Source organism: Pelecanus crispus, chromosome 1, assembly GCF_030463565.1.
Source record: "Pelecanus crispus isolate bPelCri1 chromosome 1, bPelCri1.pri, whole genome shotgun sequence".
Classification (NCBI taxonomy): Eukaryota; Metazoa; Chordata; class Aves; order Pelecaniformes; family Pelecanidae; genus Pelecanus; species Pelecanus crispus.
Genome location: NC_134643.1, coordinates 180034952 through 180049349, shown reverse-complemented (window position 1 = coordinate 180049349; position 14398 = coordinate 180034952). Strand labels below are relative to the sequence as shown.

Sequence of the window (14398 nt, the reverse complement as noted above, 5' to 3'; positions counted from 1 at the left end):
ATGGAGGGGAGAGAGGACGCGGAGTGCGGCTGCCAGGAGGCGTTCGCCGAAGCTCGGCGATGGGTAGAGGTGAGGCGTCCCTCCCTCCTCCTCCTCTGTGCCACCCGGCCCCCCATCCCCGCGGGGAAGCCAGGCCGCTCCGTCCCCCGTCCCCCCCCCCCCCCCCGCGTGTCCGGGGTCCCGCCGCACCCCCCGCACGGCCGAGGGGGGCGGACGCCGCCGCGGGGCTCCCCCCCCCCCGCCCCGTTGTCGGGCAGCAGCGGCAGGGACGCGGCTCCCAAACTTTTGTTTCTTTTGTCGGCAGCTGCGGGCTGCTATTTTTAGAAGGCAGCCTGAAAGCTTGCAGAGATTTGCCTGGGCAGTATCGCCGACGCCCCCCTCCCCAAAATCCAAATTAAAGGCTGGCGGGGCCACCCTCCTGTCATTAAGGCTTCTAATTTCTTGCCATCTCGCAAATTACTTCTCCAGCGCTTTGCTCTGAGACAGCCTGAATTAAAGGCGCTCCTCTTCTGCCTCGCTCAAAAGAGTTCAGGAGGGAGAGCAACCTGAAATTACAGTCATTTTCTCCTCTGCTATTTTTAAACATGAGTGTCTGACTGCACAGAGAGCTTGACGTAAATATCTGTGTTTCTGTATCGCCACGCAAAATCGCGCTGGCGCGGTCTGTGTTAAGGCACAGGGAGGGAGGTTGCTCACAGGAGTACCTGAGCGTGCGTGTGTGAGTAAAGTCAGGGTAGCGTGGGGCTGGCGGAGCGGGGCTGATGGCGTGGAAGGGGTTTTGAGAAATGTTAGAAATACTGAATGGCCTCGCTGGGAGTCATTGCGTGCTTTCAAAGAGGAGCTTTAGCGCGCTGGTTTACACGTATTTTAACAGCTGAGCAACTTCTCCGCGCCCATTTGCTCGAGCTGAAACTTATGTTGTCAGAAATGCTGTTCTAGCAACTTTCAAAAGAGTAAATATTCAAAGAATATTGTGTTCGTTACTTTTTACCCCCCATCTCTGCAAGCTTGTCAAGACCCAAGCCCAGGTTTCTTTGTTTCCTCTGTAAAACAATGACATCTAGTGCTTAAAATCTCTTGGGAATGTTGAACCGAGAGCACCGTAGGCAAGGGTATCGCCAGTGACTTCCACAAGTGTCAATTCTGTAAGTGCCATCTGTGAATGTGGGTAATTAAAGCAGTCCTGGCTTCCCCAAGTGTCAATTTTGTAAGAGCTAGCTGTGAGTTTAGGTAATTAAAGCATTCCTCTCTTGCGTACACATGTCTTTGCGTTGCTTTCTTTAAATTGGCAAAGCTTGCTTCAGATAGTTTCACTACGGTGAGGTAACGTCATCTTTGAAAATCCTATTTTAAGGGTTTGGGGATTTGTTCTAATTATTAATTTTCATTTGATACTGGCTGGCTGTACCATTCCTACAAAAGGCTCCCTCTTTGCCTGCCGGCAGCACATGGGAGCCCTAGCAAAGCGATGTAAGTGTAAAGCGTCCGCTGTTTGTGTAGTGGAAAACCAGTATGTTCAGCTTCCCCCCTTCCCTATCTGATTTGCGTGGCTATACCTTGTTTCTGATACGTGAAAGCTGTTCTCATTTTAAAGTAACTTTTAAACTTACCCCTTGGAGAAAGGTTTCATTGTAAATAGAGTCACTTAAAAACCTGAGGGTATTGATAAACAGGATGTTAAGAATTCTGTAATGTTGAAGGAAAATGTAAATATTTATTTCCCTGTGAAATGAGGTTCACATTTCAGAGAGTCCATTGTGTTTCTCTGCTCTTTAAATCTAGATGGATTAAAAAGCCAAGACCAACCATTTCCGTTGTTGTATGAGAAGAGTAAAGGTATTTTTAGAGTAATGAGACATGTCCCAAAGTTTTGTGAGTCTTGGTGAAACTCAGTGGTGTGTACCTGATTGACAGTGGTGAGTCCTAATGATTAAGCAATTAGTTTTGAAGATGAGGCAGATTTCCAAATATTTATGAACTTGCATTTCCTATGTTTTGGTAAGGTTTTGTGTGCCAGCTTCCCCCTAATATTAGAGGAAGATGAAAGCATACAAACACTAGCCACTATATATTTTAAAGAACAAGCAAAAATCCCTTTGTAAACTGTTACTGTTTCCCTTTGCTAATGAAATCTGTGTTAACGCATTTCTGTATTTCAATACAGAGCTTAAAAAAAAAAAAAGACCCAACCTCAGAAGACCTGAGCTCAAATCTTGAAGCTGAGGGCTTTGTGTAACAGGAATGGGCAGCTGTATTTGTCGGATCTCAGGGGGGAAAAAACCAGCCCAAAACATCAAAAGTTTTCATCCCATCTGTTCTTGAAGCTTTGGGTGGGAGAAAATCTTGTCCTGGTCAGGTCCCTCTTCTGCCTGTTCCCAGCTGGAGTCTTCATTTTTGTATGGCAGCCACTGGCTGGTGGGAGCTCAAACATTTGATCCTAGTTCTTATGCTATACAAAAAAAAAAAAAAAAAAAAAAAAAAAAACCAAACAAACAAACCAAAACCAAAAAACCCAACAACTTGATTAAGAGCAATAGCAACAAAAAATTGCATCTGATATCTGGTGTTGGTTAATGAAAGACTTTGTTCTTTAATTCAGATTCATGTTGAGGCGTAGTTTATGGTAATGCAGGCAAGGCAGGTCTGTAGTCTTTACAGTGCAAAGAGCTCTTCAAGGGTAGTCCCCAACCTCTCGTGTTTTATGTGCTGTGGTGAACTGGGAGGGGAGATAATGTTGCTTGCCTTGGTATCGGTTACTGTAGCTGGAGATGGATGGTTGGTCACTCTGGGAGAGCCGGCTGTTGAGGACACCTACTTCTTTTGGGGAAAAAGTAGTCATTTTCTGTGCAAAACTCAAGCCCTTCTTGTCCCTTATCCAGAAGCCAGCACTGGTTAGTGGCATTGGGTTCTTCCATCTGGGATTCCTGGAGTCTTCTGAGCTCTGCCTGTGGCAACCGGTGCTGGTCAAACTCGGGTGCAGTTCAGCCTTTACGTCAGCTGGGCAGATGGTGTGTGCTGAGACCAGAATAAAACACTCAAACAACACAACTTAGAAATAGTTTCTCTAAGGTAGAGCTGCGTTTGCCAAAGCTAGAAATAGCTGGGTTAAAATTATTTTACTGCGTTCTGTTCCATATTATAACTCCAGCAAGCCAAAAGCTGTTCCTCCAAACCAAAGCATTCTTCCCCCAGCTATTAAACATCCCAGACTGCCGAGTCTGTTTTCCTGCCTCAAGATGTGGGACGGCAGTCTGTCTCTTCCTCTCTGCAGTCCACCACGAAGCTTGTCCTTGTGAATGAAGGGGAGACATGGTCCCTCTCCTCGCAAAACCCCCTTTGCCATTTTAGGGGTGATGCCCCTCTAAGAGTTCAAGAGGAAAGAAAAGCGTGTGCTGTTTTCTTGTAAAACCTCTCAGCTTTTGATTCCCGTTCTGTGTCTTAAATGAACCCTAATCCTCAGGTAAATGTCTGGGGTTTGAAATTGTTTGCTAAAGCAACTTGAAACCTGACCCACAAAGTCTGTAAATCTTTAGTTAGATTGCCCTGAGGCAAATAAGGCTTGAATTTTTTTTTTATTCCCTGAAGTAGTCGAACATACAGATCCCGTCTGAGGGAGGGTGGGCAGTGAGCGTGTGCCTGAATGAATTGTTGGAGGGAAGCAGCAGAGCTGTAGGAAAGCACGTGGAGCAACCTTGATAAATCCACTGAAGTGAAAAAGGTGTTGGGCCAAGTACCTCTTAATATCGCAAGCTATTATGAGGCCTCTTGGGAGCTGAACTTCTTCCCCTAATAACTGATCTAGAGTTGTTAAAGTCAGATGTTCTGAGAGCTACTAATTTCATCTGATAGCATCATCAAGAGCGTCAGTCTCGGAGGCACAAGCAGGACCCTGTAGTCCCGGGACTGTTCCTCGTGCAGGGGCACTGCAGCAGAACAGGAGTCCTTGCTAGTGCTAACGCTACCCCGTGGTGATGGAGAGAGGCATTTCACTGTTACGATTTCTGTAGCAAGACAAGGTTTTTATCATTTTTGACAGGCAGCGTTAGAGGAAGAGAACCCAGTATGTCTGGACGGCACCTAAAGATACCTATGCTGCTCACATCTGCCGTGGCCATTAAATAGGTAGTGAAATAGCCTAATTTATCTGAATACTGTTGTGTGTGCTAATAACTTCATTTATTATTGCATTACAGTCTGCTTTTCAGAGTCCAAAATGATCTTTCTTTGTGGTTGAAAAGCATCTGTTACATTTTGGATGTTGGAAAACTATTTGGGAGCTTTTGTTTTTGTCTTTTTCCAGGAAAAAAAACAAATGTGTGTGTACAGACATGGAGACACACACACACACACACCCCCCTCTGCCTGCTCAGAAGATTAAAAAAGCAGATTTGCAGAGTAGCTTGGTAGAAAGAGTCAGCTTGAGGATAAAACTTGAGAGCCAGGACTACGTACTGAAATCTTTTGGTTTGGACCAATGGTACAGCAAACAAATCCAGTGAATGGTCTCTGACATGTGGTCACCAAATGTTTCTATTTGTTGAAACTGTTTGAAATCTGCATTTCTACTGTATATTTTTATGGCCTCTGCAAATGCAGCAAGAGGTCTAGCAGTGATGTTTTCCCTGTATTTGCATAGAGATCTTGCCTCAGCAATTATTTTGTTTTGTTTTTTCCCCCAAGCATGAATCTAATGCATACAGTCTGGTATAGCAGATGGGAGGAATAACTAGAGATAGAAGACTCCTCTTACAGTTCAAATCCTCTTCTCACAGGTACCTTTATTTCAGTTGAACTAATCATTATGAAAAGGTTTTTCTCAGTTCTGGGTAAGGTATTCTCAGTGTGCAGAGAGCCAGTCAATGTCCTGGATGGAGTCAGAATGAAAAATGTGTGAATGAAAAGGCAAAATCTATATATTGTGTTGCCTAAACCGTGTCTAATACTGGGTAATTCTGTCAAGTCATAAAACCTGGGTGGGCTGGTTTCTGGAGAACTTCTGACAGCGCTGCTGCCAAAGTCCTGGCTCACGTCTACATAAGGGATGTATTTAACCCGCCTTTAGGTGGATGCATCAATATTTCATTATTGTGTATAGATTCTTGGCAGTGAGCCCTTGCACGGAGTAAATCTAAGTGTATCCAATTAATATATAAATATGAATTGATACATAAATGTACATGCTACTAAGTAAATACTGTGGGAATATAAATCCTAGAAATAATGTTCTCCACTGACTGCAGACTACGAAAGTGCTGTGACAAAATATCATCTAACAGGGCTAGTAATAATGTTTTAGAGGGGGAGGGTGACAGTAATAACTGTTTTACTAGCTGAACATTATTCTTTCTGTTACCTTGCCCCCTTCCTGCCAGACCTCAGGTAAGGTATCTGTGGTGCATTTGGTGATGTGTTTGAGAGAAAAACGGGACTGATTTTTTGCTTGAGAGTAAAATCTATTTCCTGGTTTCTGCAAGGTGGGTTTATATATTTTCAAGTTTATATTCAGATTTCTCAGAGATGCTCAAAGTCTGTCTTCACGCAGTCCTGTGTGATGGGCATGCGTAGCTTTGAGCTGAGTTCACAGTGTAGTTTCCTTTGTGGACCATTTCTGTTTGTAGTTTTAGGCGTTGTTTTAAAATTTCACGTGAAATGTGGATCTGCAGGCAGTTCTCACCGGATTTTTCTGTTCTGGATTTTGTGGTTCCCAACTACAGGTAGTAATAGGGTTAGTTTTGTTCTTTTCCTCCTGTCTTTTCGTTTGTTTGTTTTTTGAACTGTGACCTGATCCTTTCTTCAGTTTTGTGATGTCATATATTTTTTTCCTCCCGTAGTAGTTTGGGGGGAGGTAAGATGATGATTTCCATGTTCAGGATGCTTCCCCCCACTCCTCCCCATTACTATGGACTCCCTTTTAGCACATTTTTTGTCAAACACTTCTTTTGGTCCAAATTTTTAAGTTTGCAATGAGCATTTGGGCATATAACATTAGATGGTGACCTTACTGAGCTTTGGAAAACACTTGGGTTTTATTGTGTTGTAAGAACCAGATACATTCCAGCTGTTTCTTGTACCTACCACTCCTCCTCTTTAAAGTTTCTTTATCCACTCCTGGGGGAGGTGGGATTTTTTGTTTGTTTTGTTTTTAAAAAAACTCTTTAAAAACCCTCAACCTTTTCTGCTTAACAAGACTAACAGAACTCTTAACTATAATTTTTAAAATGGGCTTTCCAACTTCAGCAAATTAATGAAAAACAGCATGTGCCCTCAGACCCCGTGTACTAGAAATGTTTCTGCTGGTCTAAGGTGTGCTTGACACACCTAACATATTATCCAAATTACCTTAGGAGGAGTGTTTTGGTTTTACTGTTTTTCCCATATCAGTATACTGTCAGTCCAAGTAAAAAACTAACTTTAAAGGAATGTAGGGAATAAGCTACTTTAAAATAGGTTCTCTAGTTCCTCATGCTGTGAGCTTCTGCAAACAGTTGTAAATTTAGCGTTTATGAATAGTGCTAAATTTCTATTTTTGCAACGAAAAGAAAGATGTATGGATCTGACTCAGTGTGCTAGCTTCCAGTTGGATATTTAGCTGTAAAATTTTAATTTGTGTTACACTAAATAGAGAAACTTAATTTCAACAGTGTTTTGCATTTGTGGTACAAAACATCTGGGATTATCTTAGAAGGAAGGGCATGAGGATTATAAGACTCGCTTTATTTTTTTGCCAGTGCTGAGTGTATTGGCATGGGGGTTTTTGCACCAGCTCATGTGAAAGTCCTAACTTTTGTTTCTGGACATGATTCAGCTTTCAGTCATTACTATTAGAAAAGAAACTTGATATACTAACTTTGGGAAATAGTTGTTGTTATTACTACGTTGGCCAAAAAAAGTCAAAATCATTGTCATGTAACACAGCTTTAAAGGACTGTCTGGGTTGGGGTCAATTCAACTAGCACAGACAGTGAAAACGTTAGGTGTTGGGCCAAGCTGTCCTCTTAGGGAGGACAACAACGACGTGGTTTATTTAGTGTTAGCACCAGGCCGTTATCACAGCAAGGTGTCATTGAAACTCCTGTGCTTGACATGTCCTTCTTTTTGTGGTGGCAGTGGTGTTTGTCTGACCCTCCGGTGATTTGGCTCAGGGAGTTCATCTGATGATGGAAACTCGGCCTGTTTTGTGGTATTTGGTACTCGCTTGGCTCCTGGGAGGCGAGATGGGCACCAGCGCTCATGCCAGGGGAGAGGTGGTGATGGCGGAGTTGGCTTTTTGGTGGCAGCTTGCCGCTGGGTTGCAGCTGAGCTGGTGGGATGAAGAGAGGCAGACACCTGAATTTAGACAAGCCATCTCGTTCCCTGGAGGTCTCTCAAGTCACCTGCTTCTGCTCATTGCCCAGCTCTCTTCCTTGTATGACTCGGGAGACATTTGCTAGGCGCCCGGGGTCAAGGTACAAGCTAAACACCTGAATTAGGGAGGCTGGCTTCCAGCCATGAATGACTTCTTCAGGATGAGTTTCATAAGGCTTATAAATACAGTTGGAGCTGTTTTAAATAGAAACTCTGCCAGGAGTTTCTGGGCCAAAGCATTTGAAAGTATTTGATATGCTTATACACCGACTTCTGCTGTGGCAGAAGCAGCCCTTGCATCTTGCTGGCGTCTCGTCGGTTGGGAGATGGTCCTTCAGAGGTGTTGGGCCACCTGGCCCAGCAGTTCTGCAGTGATCATCATCTGCCCTTCAGGGGTGCAATCTAATCCCAGATCTAATCTCCAGTGTTATTTGCAAATTCTTTCCTGGAAGTACTTTATTGGCCCTGCTATTTGTTATTTATTTACTATTTTTTCCTTCAGGAAGGAATTTGAAAAATCTAGCTTGTGGAGTTTGATCTAAGACTTTCTATGTGGTCAAGTGACTGTGTCAGCTAGTAAATCACAATGTGATAAAGAATGGAAGCAAACGAAGCCAGATGTCAAAGTGGCTGTGGAGAAGAGGAAGAAAAATTAAGATCTAGGTTTGACACTACCAGGGCGGGGGGGTTTGTAGCAACAGCTGTTGCACTGCCTTGAAATGCTTCTTTGGATACTATTTCAGGTTAGGTGAAGCTGGGGACAGAGCTAGGCATTACTTCATTTCCACTCTAGGAAAAACCTCTTTTTTACCTCGTGTCACCATGCTCCGTTTGCCTAACCGGTGCCACTGACAGAATGTACCTTTTTGATGCACCTGAAAATGTAATCCTCTGCAAAAATGGGCCAGACATTTGATTGCGGGTCCTTTTGCAAATAGAAGGGGTTGTAACAAAGTGACATCAACTGTCTTAACTACCTACAAAGGTCTCGCCTTTGTATAATTTTTTTTTTTTAAATGTCAGGTGGGTATCCTCATTGTGAGTTCTCTGCATTCAATAAAAAGGTTGCATGGAGTTGCTCTTATTTGGACTGAATGAAAATGAGCTGAGGATGAAGGCATGAGCTCCAGGTACAGATGGGTATCTTTCACAGACATTTGCCTGATGCTGTGGAGGGGAAGAAAAACCCTGATACAATAAACATCGACTCAATGATTATTCAGGAGGGTATTGCTTCACAACTACAAGTCTTACGTGTCAATGAATGTTTTTCAAAGACAAATCCCCATTAAAATGCACAGACTGGGTTGCTCACTAATGACCTAGCTTTCATATGTCTGATAAAATCCAAAAGTCCTGTGTGACTTTTTGGTAGGTCTTACAGACATGGGCTGGTATCTCGTTTGAGAGCATCGTTACAGACTCCAGGAATTTCTGCATGTCAGGTGTCAGTGGATGGGGTTGGGAGCTGTGCGCTGTGGAGAAATGGCAGAGGGGAGAGGCTTGGAAAGGAAAGAGAAGAAATGTGCACCTAAGTTTATTTGTAAATAATTACTTTTTCCTTCTTACTGGAGTGAATTTCTTATCCTGTAAGTATTTAAATTATGAAATTTTGTAGAATGTACTGGCTTTTAAAATCTGGTTTGGTTTTTTTAATATTTGTTTTGCATTTTGGTCATTTAAAAGATTGGGGGAATATAGTCTCAGACTGTTCTAAATTTCTGAATGCATTATTACATTTAATTTTTTCACATATATTTCTAAAATCGGTACCTCATCTGCTTTACCTACCATGGAGTGTGGAAGCCTACTGTTAGACCTGGCTGAAAAATGCTTGTATGTGTGTACCTATGGTTCCTTTTTTGGTTTCTTCCCTTTCTGACCTCCCCAGCTAAGAATTTCTACAATATTTTTTTTCTTTTTTTTTTTTAACATGTCAACTAAAATCTTGCTGCATTCCATTTTCCAGTGGAATCTTTGATCTTTCCTTGTGAAAACTGTCTTCCCTTGAAAATTACAGTAAAAAGGTGAATGTTCTTTTCCCAAACTTATTTGGATATACCGCAGTTAAGAGTAATGCTGCTAAATCATGTCTGGTTCTCAATATAATGGTTAATTGTGTCAGAATATGAAATACTTAACATGCACATTTCGGCAACAAGATTTGGTCTTTGCATGTGGGCAAGTCTCTTGCAAGAAACATGTCTACTGGTCACGGTTACAAAGCGTAAGGTTGGAGCAGCATTTTTCACTGTCTAAGCAGATGTGGTTGGGAGGCTGGCAGTAATTTGGTTTCCTGTGTCTGGTGAGTAGATGGGTTAGATGCGATCCAGCCATGCAGATTTCCAGCAGTGACTCATCTGATGGTGGTTTTTTTTTTTGTTTCTTCTGTGATCGCCGAGGAGCTAGGATAGAGGAGGGTGTCTCTCAGGCAGTAGAAGACATCTCTAATGTCACGCTACCTTTCAGATACAGGGGAGTGAAGTATGGAAAGGATGTTGGTGTGTCTCAGCTGTTTCTAAAGGTATGCCAGCCTTCCTCACCTCAGTGTTTTGTTTGGTTTTTTTTTTTTTATTTCCTTAGAGTGTTATCCCTAACCCAGCTGTGCTGTGGCTGTAGCTTGGCCACGATCTTATCTTTATTCTTGCGCTATTGCACAGTCTGGGAGCAGATGAATCTGGTGCAGGCTCAGTTTAACAGACATTGCTCCTGGGGGGAGGATATGGAGAAGAGATCTGGATCTCCGGATCCTTCTCATGCCAATCACAGCACGTGCTTCTCCACTCAAGTAAAGAAGCGTATGTGTCTTTGTTTTTTCTTGAGGCAGGGGATATATATTTCCCCTTTGGGAAGGGGCACTCTTCTGCAGACTGCTAATGGAGGTAGGTGCAACGTGCACCAATTTTCAGCCAATTTAACCTTTTCTTCTCATCTGCCAATGCCTATAATGTTGCTTAGATTGCACATAGTGGTTTTAATTTTTGCCAGAGGTGCAGATTAAAACCTTTAAGTGCTTTGACTGTGTCTACCTACCTGATGTAGGCTGGGAATTGGAAGCAGTGTGGCTGCTGTCACACAGAAATCCACGTGAACCAGTTTAGGTCTGGCAGGAATACCCACGTATTCCACACTGTTAGGCAACACAAACATCCTTTGAGATTAGGATGCTGCGAGTTAATTGCAGATGGACACAGCTTGTCATTTTCTTCATCCAAAGAGCCTGATATTGCTTGCTTGCCTTTCTATTTTGTGGGAGATTTCATACTGCAAGTATGAAACTTGCTTCTGTGTAACTTCTTTTGTCTGTCAGGAAGACTGTTTTCCAGAGTACTAATAATACACAGGTTCCTCAACTGTTGTAAAAGTGTGATGGCTGTTCATCTTTTTAAGAGCTTGATAGTCTTAGTTACAGAATGCAACATCCTTACCATGAGAAGTGTCTGTCAGAGAAGCTTTTCTTGAGAAAGCTGCTTTAAATCCTCTCATGTTTAGAGGTAGGTATGTGGATTTCATATGCCCCTTTCTTTCCTGTATTAGATGTGTAATACCGTGATATAAGAATGAAAGTCTCTGTGTAAATGTTAGCATTATATATATCCCATCTACTTTTTAAAATAGTTTTAATCCACTGATTTGGAAGGGAAATAGGTAACACAAGGGAGATGCAGATAAAAATCTATCCTGTGGTTGGGACCAGTCTGACGGGCAGCATGATGTATTGAGGATCTTGGCATACAATGAGGAAGACTGTGGGGATTGAATGTTGTTGTAACACCAGCAATCAGGTACCAAATATCGTTGCACGTTACACATGTGGCGGTGTCACATTCCTCGACTTAGTGAGAGAAGTTTTGACCATCTTCTCAACTTCCATGAGCAGCTCCTGTTTACTGGTTCACTTTAAATGATCATTTTTTGGGTTTGGGTTTTTTTAGCATAGGCTTTATGGCTGTGATGCTCTCTGATTTTCTGCCGAGAAAAATCTGGTTTTAATCTTGAATTCTAAGCTGCATTTTTTGGGAGGCACTCAGAAGTAAGCATGAGTCTTCAATATGAACTAAAAGTTTGATTGTTTCCTGGATATAAGTGCCAGGACACTTTCTACTTTACACTGAGTTTGACCAGGGTCTGTTGCAGCAACTCCCAGTGGTCATTAAAAGATCCCTTTTGCTGCTGATAGTTCATTTCTACATAGAATTAAACTGACATGTAATGGAATATTTACATAGTGCACTTCCCTCTACTTAACTTTTTGGCATAATTAGGCTACAGCCCTGTCATGAAAACACGATTTTGGTTAAACACTACAATGAAGTGAAGTCTTTAATGACTTCTGGACCATTGTGTAAGAGCTGTTAAATCACAGCTGTCAGGCTGGAGTTGTGAAAAATCTCCGCAGCAGTGGCTAGTTTCAGGGAGAGAGTTTTCCACCAGTCAGAAAATTGGTATAATGCTATTTTAGACCCCAAAGCCCCTTGCTTCTATTTATATATAGTGTCAGTGGGTGCTTGTTGATGATGCTTGTTGCACATACCACTTGCTACAGTCTCAGACAATGGGGAAACTGCTGCACGGAGCAAACGAGCAGCTCATGTTCTCCCTCTGCATAGATTCATTACTCTAACCAAGTTACTCACATACATGCAGTCTGGAAACACTAGAGGTCTTTGATCTTTAAAACTTAATGTTTGAAAATGTAAATGATGTACGTCTTTGATCTGCTTCTTAAATTAAATGGTAATTGTGAAAATTACATTAGGCAGCTTTCCACTTAAAGGCTTGTGCTTTTCATTTCACACTAGGTTAATTTTAAGCCGTATGTCATTGCTGGTTTTTCATCAGTGAATTCTGGTAAGGGGAAGATCCTTATGTTTCTACATGGCCTAATTATCAGCAGTGTGTGTATTTAGTGATTAGACCTTAACATGCAATTCCTCTAATGCCAACTCCAGGGATCGTCAGTTTTGCCTGTCTGCCTGTGTGTTCATGACTGGAGAAATAGGAATCATTCAGGCTGAGCAGCAGAAAACGAAGAGAGTTTGAGCTCTGTGTGCCCAGGGTAGCATTTTCTCACTTAGAATTTGTTAGAACGCTTGTTAGCGTTAGAGCGTTAGAACGCTTGGGCACATGCTCCACTAAAATCTGGTGATGTGTCCTCCCAAGCAGCTGCTGATAGCAAAGTAGCAGAAACTTTTTTTAGCTGGATTCTTCTGTACTACTGGACTATTTGCTGTTGGCTTTCCAAATTACTGTCATCTTCTAATCAAAAACCTACTGGGTAATTCAGGGCTCCTAAAACGTTAATGAAGCTCATGCAAAGTTAAGTCTTCCTTAAATCAGCTTTCTAGTACGTAGTGGATTTGTCTATCTTATTTACCATAAATGATGATAAAGACCTCTCTGCCTTTTGTCCCCTTTTCTTGTAAAAGGGGCGTTTGAAGTCTGAGGGCCACATCAAACTGCTGACTACTAACTCACAAGGTTATTCAGAATCTTATCCGTGTGTAATAGGTTCTTTTAAGCTCCTGTTGGTTTAACGCCAACTAAGAATCAGCTGCTAAACTGAAATGAAGTTGTTAATTACCCCTTTAGTAAAATCACTTTGTGTGCTTTTCAATTATTAATATTTGTTTAGCTACATGGAGATTAAGTTTGTGGGGGAGAAGGTTCAAGGTGGTTAGTACTGTATGTCTGCCACAACAACTTTAAGATATACTCATGGCTGGAGGAGGTTTTGTGGCTTTTTTCATTTTGCCTTTTTTTTTTTTTTTTAGGAGCAGCTAAACAGTCTTTGTGCCAGATAAGAAAAGGGTGGGGGGTGACGGGGACGGGACCAAACCCAGAAACAGTGGAGTGGGGTTTTCTGTTTTGAATATCATCATGTGGACCTTCTGCTGTAACTCATGCTACAGTCCCAAAGTTTGTCTTGCTTCCTATCTCCTGTTGATGTCCTTTAGAGATGTTTGTGTTAACTTCAGCATCATGCTGAATTACCATATTGCTGCTTTTTACTAATTTCCATTTGTATGTGCACTGGTGGATTTCAGCATTCATCTGCAGTAATTTGCATAGGATGTTAAACAATCGGATTGCTTTAGTGGCACCCATCGGAGTTAGGAAATTGCCCAGCTGAGGTGAACCAGAACATCTCAACTCAGAGCTGCTATAGCAGCCTGCCTGCATATTTGAACTTTTTTTTTTCTTTTTTCTTTAAGCACAAAAGAGAGAGAAGATATTTCCAACCGGGGATAAAAACAGTTGCCAGGGAAAAGAAACTTGAAATACCTTTTCTGTGGTTATGGAAATTATCTAGCTTGGGTTTCAGTGCTTCAGTGTGATACCTTCCTCATTAAAATTTCTTTTAGGTGGATAAAGACTTAGAAAAAATCCAGGTAACTGTTCAAAATAAAAATGAGCTCTTTTAGATTTTTTTTTTTTAAGTTAGGAATTGGATGCTTAAATTTTATTTCTTTTTGTCTAAGTGTGGAGAATTCTAGATCATCCTTTCTCAAACTTTCTTTTCCCCGTATGTTCCTTTGGCTTCTGCATCCTTTTTTATAAGGAAGACTTGTAGAATTATTAAAAACCTAATTCTCATATACATATGAATTAAAATTATCTGACCGAAATGTTTGGACTGGGGGCAGAGGGGACCACAGGAGCCCTCTGTCCTCTCCTGCTGTGAGGACAGAGAGCCCCACCAGAGAGGGGCCGGCCAGGAGTGGGACCATGCAGCGGGACCGTTCACCACCACTTGTGAATTTTCAGCCTCTCTTGTTACCCAAGTCTCAGAGTTGTGTCAATGTGCTCACTGCTTATTTTTTCTCTTCTTCTTGAAGCCTAGTATGAAGGTCCCGTGGCTTGAAGTGGAGGTTGGTTAAACAGCGAAGTACCATTTTAAAGCTGTTACTTTAAAATACCAGGTGATGCTGAACTTTTTTTTCTACTGTTCCTTCATAGTGATTAAACACATTTAAAATCAAGTTGGAGCAAGTCATTAATTACAGTAGGGAATTTTTGAAGTCCAGATTTTTTTTTTTCCCTCAAACTTGAA

General features: G+C 42.0%; 1 protein-coding gene across 1 annotated transcript in view; it reads left to right on the top strand.

Moving 5' to 3' along the window:
- The window catches only part of LMO7 (LIM domain 7), a 130605-nt gene continuing 116207 nt past the window's right edge, over window positions 1–14398 (top strand). Inside the window, exon 1 of the mRNA XM_075724619.1 lies at window positions 1–69. Coding sequence (XP_075580734.1) covers window positions 1–69 — 69 coding nt within the window. The remainder of the gene's footprint in view (window positions 70–14398) is intronic.